At 63.8% G+C, this 6,771-nt stretch overlaps 1 protein-coding gene across 1 annotated transcript; it reads right to left on the bottom strand.

Moving 5' to 3' along the window:
• Nucleotides 1-3,043: 3,043 nt before the first annotated feature.
• Nucleotides 3,044-6,407, bottom strand: LOC133760582 (kelch domain-containing protein 7A-like). Its single transcript, XM_062193122.1, has one exon. It carries the CDS (start codon nt 6,405-6,407, stop codon nt 4,101-4,103), a length of 2,307 nt encoding a protein of 768 aa, XP_062049106.1. The 3' UTR covers nt 3,044-4,100.
• Between the last annotated feature and the right edge of the window lie 364 nt (nt 6,408-6,771).

Raw genomic sequence — 6,771 nt, 5'->3', positions numbered from 1 at the left:
CCAAAGACAGCAAGTGCTGGGGGCCTCTGTCGGGGGCTCTAAATGCTACAGCCCAGGCCCAGCTCCAGCCAGTCCCTGTCCCTCCGAGTGGACACTATTCCCCATCTTTGAACGAGGGAGTCCTTGCACCTGCTCAAGTCCACCTTGCACCTGCTCAAGGTTTCCGGGGGTCTGAAGGCTCTCAGCCCCGTGGGAAGCTGGGAGAGGAGTACCAGCAGGGCAGAGGTCACAGACGGCCTTGAGCATGGGCACCCCCACCCCAGACCTTCTCAGACAGTCTCCCCTCCCGGGGGGGGGGGGGCAAGGCTCCGAGAAGAGGAAGAGGAGACCGAGGACCCCCCTCCTCCTGGCCGGTGCAGAGCAGCCCCTCCTCCTCTGCAACCTACTCTGCCGCCGCCCCTGGGCTGGGGCTTTTACAGCCTCCAACAGCTTCTTGAGGCTGGCAGTGGGGAACCCATTTTACAGATGCAGACACTGAGGATCAGAGGATTTCAGGAAGTTTCCTGTAAGTCTGGATATGGGTTGAGTCTTCCTAGAGTTCTTGTATTGGAGTTGGGTCCCCTGTATGGTGGTGGTGTTGAAAGGTTGCTGGACCTTTAAGAGGTGGAGCCTAGTGGGGGAGGAATCTGTGAGATTGGCCCCGCCCCCTTGCTCTGGCTTCCCTCCGGGTGGTCCCCCCCCCCCCCCCCCCCCCCCCCCCCCCCCCCCCCCGCTCATCACCTTGGTGCTAACCATCAGGGCAGGAAGCAGCCAGGAGCCCCTCACAAGCAGCCTCCAAACCTGGGGGCCAAATAAACCTCTCGTCTTCTCCACTTTAAATTTTTTATTTATTGGAGGGGCACAGTGACAGAGAGAGAGAGAGGTCCCAACTGCTGGTCCACTTCCCGAATGCTCCCAGGGGCCCGGAAGTCAGGAGCCGGGAACGCAATCCGGGTCTCCCACGTGGGCGGCTTGAGCCGTGGCTGCTGCATGCCAGGGTGTGCAGCAGCAGGGAGCTGGAGCCAGGTGCGAGCACGGGGGGCGGGGCCAGGTGCTCCAAGGCGGGCGGCAGGTGTCCTCCCTGGCGCTCAGGGATGGACTAATACAGAGTTAGAGCTGGAAGACAGAGCGTCCCTGGTGGGTGTGGAGGGGGCACAGGGCGAGCCCTGACTCCCCAGCCTCACATGCAGAACAAGAGCAGCCCCTGGCGGTGGGGAGGCGGGGCGTGCCTTTAAGGAAATGGAAGGGCGTGGACTTGTACCAGTAAGACCTCAGACCCTCTGAGCCTGCCTTCACCCCTGGGAGGTGGGCGTGTTGTGACATCCACGAGGCAGGACAGGAGTTCACGTGGCCTAATGCCTGGACCAACAACGGTGACTTCCTGTATCCCCTGGCCAGGAATTCTACCGGGAAGGGGGGCTGGGGTGCCCCCACCCCACCAGCCTTGACCTTGGATGTGTCCAAGGGCGGCCAGAAAGCGGCCCCCAGGATCATTTGAACCGCTCTGCTGTTTCAGACGGAAAGGATCCTGTAAATATTGATGGAGTCCCCAGAGAGGAAAAACAAAGGCTGTTTTATTTATGCTAGAAAAGGAAACCAACAGGAAAAAAAAAAAAACAAACAGGCACAACAGGGAGGGGGGCTGTTTAAATACAGCGCGATGCGTGCACGGGATGCAAGGCTATTGAAATGATGTTTACCGAGGGTTTGTACCGACAGGAGAGGCTCGCTCTGAAGTGCGGGGTGGAAAGCAAGCACGGGACCATGCATTCAGCATAATCACATCTAGGCAGAAAAATCAACCGAACAGCAACGTCGCGGGAAGACCGGAAGCCACGCGCCCCAGGAGGGGAGGTCCTGGAGCGGCCAACTTGGGGAGTTTTTTTATTTTTTAAATCCTTTCTCTGTTCTCCAATTTTTTCCTACAATGGGCACGGTTGGCTTAGAGTGGAAAACAACCCAAACCCAGCGATTCTTTTTACTGCAGAAGAAATAGGGTTTGTGGGGAGGGCACGGCAGACACACGGGAGACGGAGCGACACACCAGCCGCTCTGAGGTCGGCAGACCCCACCCAGGCTGTGGGACAGGAAGCCACTTAATGGTAACGGTGACACCCCGGTAATGAGCTTGGTGCTGACCCCGATGTGGGCGAACTCGGCTTCTCTCCCGGGAATGTCGCTGGCTTCTTTCTCTCCAAGGATTCTCGGAGAAGTGTGAACGTGGACATTGAATTCTTTCCCTTCCACCAAAGACTGAGCCAGGACAGCTGGGCCCCTGCCCTCTTCCTACCCCTCAGCTGCAGCCCTGCACACCTGCTGGCGCTGGACGGCTGGGCGCCTGCCCCTCCCCTGCCCCAGCCCCAGAGGTCTCTGCTCCGTGGTGACCTTCTCAGAGGGGCGTGGCCCCACTGTTTAAAGGAGCAATGCCCTCGCCCCGTTCTCCTGTCCCTACCTTGTCTTTCTCCTAATGCGGCACAGCTTCTGTCTATTCCGTTCTGCGTTTGTTTTTAAAATCGCCTGCCTTTCTCCACGGGAATGTGAGCTCCATCAGGCAGGACCTAGAACATTCCACTTACTTCCCCACGCACAAGGAATCCCGACCACCGTGGGCTTCCCGGGACTCCTGAACCACCTTACTCTGCCGTGATGGCCCCGACCTCATCCAGCCCTAAACCCAGCTCCAGAGAACAGGCCAGTGACGACAAATGCACCAGCTCTGATCTAAGGGCAGTGGCTGCCTGGGACATTGTGTTGGGACAGCTGGGGCCCATCAGGGAAAGATACGGTGTTTGATTAGTGATGTCTGCTGTGAGACTCTCAGGGAGGCAGATGAGATGCCCAGTGGACATCATTTCTCAGCCCAGGCCCGATCTCTGCTCTCCTCTCATTACAAAGGCCACACCCACCAGCCACTGAGGTCTCCAACAAATTTTGCTGCCTTGTACCACTTTCCTGGTCCCCACCATGGGTGTGCAACAGGCTTCCGGGCTGGAGCCGGTCCTGCAAGTGAACCTGCTTGGTGGCCATCCTGTCCTCGCTGGGCTCCTCGCCAGCGGCACGCCTGGCTCTACCCGCCCCCAGCTCCCTGACTGGCTCTCCTCTCAAACATCCCCCTCCCCTCGCCGCCACTGGCCCAGGCTGCTGCCACTACACCAGCGCCGCCTCTGAGTCTTGGCTGAAGCCACCCTCCCCACCCCCGTGGGATCCTGGGAGATTCTCAGGCCCGAGTGTTGAACTTGGCCTTGCCAGCCCTGCCCTGGTGCTCCTCCCACCTCCCTGGCTTGCGGCTGGGCTCCGGGGCTCCTGAGCTCCATCGTGCGCCGCTCTCCTGTCCGAAGGGGGCAAGTGACGACCCCACGGCACAGGGGTGCCGAGTGGTGGTGGTGTCCCAGCTTCTGGACAGGAGGACTGGGTTGCCCGGATGGATCCTGAGACCCAGGCCCAGTGCAGCGGGCATGGGCCGGGCTCAGAGGGGTCTTCCCCTCGTGCTCCGGAGACCTCATTTACGGGGCGAGCTGTACTCTGAACAGACCTCTCCAGGAAGAGGGCTCATTAAAGTGGATGCTTCTCTTCCGTCCAGGTAATGAGCAGAAGAAAAGCCGGCTTTGGTCAATGTGCCCTGCAAGCCACAGTCCCCGGGGGCTGCTTCCGCCTGCGCTGTTCTGCTCCTCAGCCCCCACCGCCCTGGCCCGGGCTCCTTCCTGGTCCTGCTAGAGCCACCTGCCTTGGTATTTTTCCCCCACTGGTGTGTTCCAGGGGCCTCTGGGAACCACCGAGCTGGGGCCCAGCGGCCCAGGCTTTGGAAGGGGCCCCCAGGCCCCTGAGCTCTCCCCCTCAACCCGGAAATCCAGATCTGAAGCAAGGTTACAGAGCGACGTGATGCCTTCTGCCCAGGGGCCCCAGGCCCGGGCTCCTGTCTTCCACAGTGGACCCTGCAGCCCACCAAGGGTGACGACGCCTCCGAGACCCCCCAGCGAGTGAGGAGGGAGGATCAGGATTCGCCTCCTGATGGCCGAATTCCTGGGCAGCTGATGGCGCAGGCGCAGCTCACAGAGTGACGGGTCCGGCGGGCGCCACTCCTTGCCTCCTGGTTTGGCACAAGGAGCCCGGCAGGGGGACTGCTAGACGCTGGTCTGAGGCACATCAGGGGCGGGCAAGGTCAGGACGGTCGGCAGGAGGGTGCCCTGGGGGGCGGGGAAGCTCTGCAGCTCGCTGGGCACAAACCGGGGCGAGATGTGGTCGGCTAGGAAGCAGAGAGTGCGCCGGGGCCCCACGCAGTAGATGCGCTCGCCCACCACGGCGCACTGGAAGGCGTCCGGGTAAGGCGTCCGGGCCGTGGCGCACTCGTACCAGAGCCGGGTGCTGGCGCTGCAGCGGTACACGCCGATGCCCAGGCTGCGGTGGAGGTCAAAGCGGTAGAGGAAGCCGTTGACCGCCACCATCTCGGCCGTGCGGTCCTTGCTGCCCCCCGTGGGGCCGGCCCACCAGCGCTGCTCCCGGACCGAGAAGCGGAGCAGCAGGTAGCGCAGGGAGCCCCCGGTGACGAAGATCTCGTTGGCGCACGCCGTGGCCGTGTGCGCCAGGGCGAAGGTGTCGTTGGGGAGTGGCGGGGCGAAGTCCCAGCGGTCCAGCCGAGGGTCGTAGCGCTCAACGGTGTTCAGACACTCGCCCCCGATGGCGTACAGGTGCCCGGCCAGGGCCACCAGCCGGCAGTGCGGGCGGGCCTGGTTCAGAGGGCACACCTCGCTCCAGATGCCCGTCAGGGGGTTGTAACAGAAGACGCGGTTGGAGGGCTGGCGTCCCGGCCCCTGGCAGCCGGACACCACGAAGACATAATTGAAGAGACTGCAGATGGCACAGCCCCGGGACACAGCCTCAGGGGGCAAGTGGGCCAGCAGGTGCCAGGCATCCTGCGCATCGTCATAGCAACAGAGGCGGCCTGCGTCGCGCTGGGGGCACACGTCGGCCACCACCAGGTACTTGCGGCCGCGGAGCCGCCGCTGGAGGATCTGCTCCCGCTCCGCCCCACTCAGGCAGCCGTAGATGTCCGGGCTGCGCAACACCTGGAGGTAGTTGTCACTCATCACTTTGTAGGCCGCCTCCTTGAGGGCCTCCAGGTTCTGCCTCTTGGCCAAGGTCAGAACCTCGTAGCAATTGCCCAGATCCAGGCGGATGTCTGGGGCCGAAGCGGGGGTGAGCGGAACGTGGAAGAAATTGGTCCCGGCCACGAGCTGCATGTGGGGCTCGCCGCTGCTTCCGGCTGAGCCGGCCTCGGCGTCCTGGGCTGGGCTGGGCGGAGCCGGGGCAGCGAAGCTCCGGAGCTGGAGCTGCAGCTCTGGGTTCTCGGCGATCTGCAGGAGGCTCTCCTTCCTGCTGAAGCCGCGTGCGGAGGGCGCCCGCACAGGCGGTGGGGAGGCGGCTGCTTCCGCTCCATCTTCCGTGTTCTGCTCCGGGCCTCTGGAGGCTACCCCTGCTCTGGGGGGGCCTGGCAGTGCCCCTGGGGGAGGAGCCTCAGTCAAGGCTGCTGTCTGGGGGGCCCGCCTGGACACGGCCCGCGAGGTGGATTCCACGTAGTAATCGTACACCTTGCCCTTCAGCCCGAGCCCCCTCCCCTCCACCTGCTGAATGAAATTCTCCTCCACGCGGACCCGAGCCACCGACGAGAAGGTATAGGAGGCGTCGGTAGCGCCCTCCTGCTGGTGCAGGGCCAGGCCCAAGTCAGACGCCGCCTGGAGGGCCCCGGCCTCTTCCCTGCTGACCCCCGTCACGCGGGTGAAGACCCAGGTCGGATTCATGTCACTATGGCCTGCTGCAGGGGCCATGCAATGCTGGCGGCAGGGTTCCCGCTCCCCTGGCCCCGGCTGCCCCGGCACCGTGCCGCCCCCCCGGGGAACAGGCTCGCCACCCACACCGCTGCCGTCCGCGGCCGCTGATGCGAGTCCAGCTGGGCAGCTTTCGGGTTCACTGCTCGGCGGGAGGCAGTGGGGAGGGCTGGGCTTACCGCCAACCGTTGTTCCTGCTTCGCGGCCACGGAAGCGAGGAGGCACCTGCTCCGAGTCTGGGTGCCACCTGCCCGGCGGCTCCTCCCTGGAGCCTTTGCTCTGGGGCCTCCCGTCTCTGGAAGAAGCTTCCGAGGCCAGGACTCCTGGATCCTCACAGCTGCCGCCCTGGCTGACCCTCCGGCGTCTCGGCCCCGTCTGCCGTGCACCTGCAGGAGCCCCCTGGACGACAGGCTGCCCGGAGCCCTCTGCTTCCTCCTCGGCCTTGGCCTTGGCATTGCCACTCCCCTGCTGCGCCGAGGCAGGCCTCGACTTGTACAGTCTGTAGGCTGCGGTCACCAGGAGCAGGGCGGCGGCCGACAGCAGCACTCTGCCTGTCAGCTGCATGTCCCAATGCCAGTCCGGGGCCTCCACTGCTCCCGGGAGCATGCTCCTCCGGCGCCCGGGGCCTGAGGAATGTCAAGAATCCGATTAATAATTGCCCAATAGGGATAGGTTCCTGGATCCTGCTGCGTGCGTGGAGTGGGAGGGAGCCCTGGGCTGGCGCTGGCCGGCTGGCTGAGAAGTCGGAGCAGAGGTGACTTTGAACTGGCAGAGGGTGACCACTGGGGCCCCGGGTTGGCAGAGCTCGGCGGCTGGTCTCCTGTGGATCCCACGATCCTCCCCTGGGGGTGGGGGCGGCCCAGGGGCTGAGCTAGTGACGCCCTGCGGCCAGAAGTCGGGGAACGGTGAGGGTGCCCGGCGGGTACACGATGGGTAGGAAGCTCAGCCAAACAGTCACCTGATCCCAGGA

The sequence above is a fragment of the Lepus europaeus genome, chromosome 5, assembly GCF_033115175.1.
Source record: "Lepus europaeus isolate LE1 chromosome 5, mLepTim1.pri, whole genome shotgun sequence".
NCBI classification, from domain to species: domain Eukaryota; kingdom Metazoa; phylum Chordata; class Mammalia; order Lagomorpha; family Leporidae; genus Lepus; species Lepus europaeus.
The sequence above is the reverse complement of the archived record's forward strand: the minus strand, read 5'-3'. Positions and strand labels throughout refer to the sequence as shown.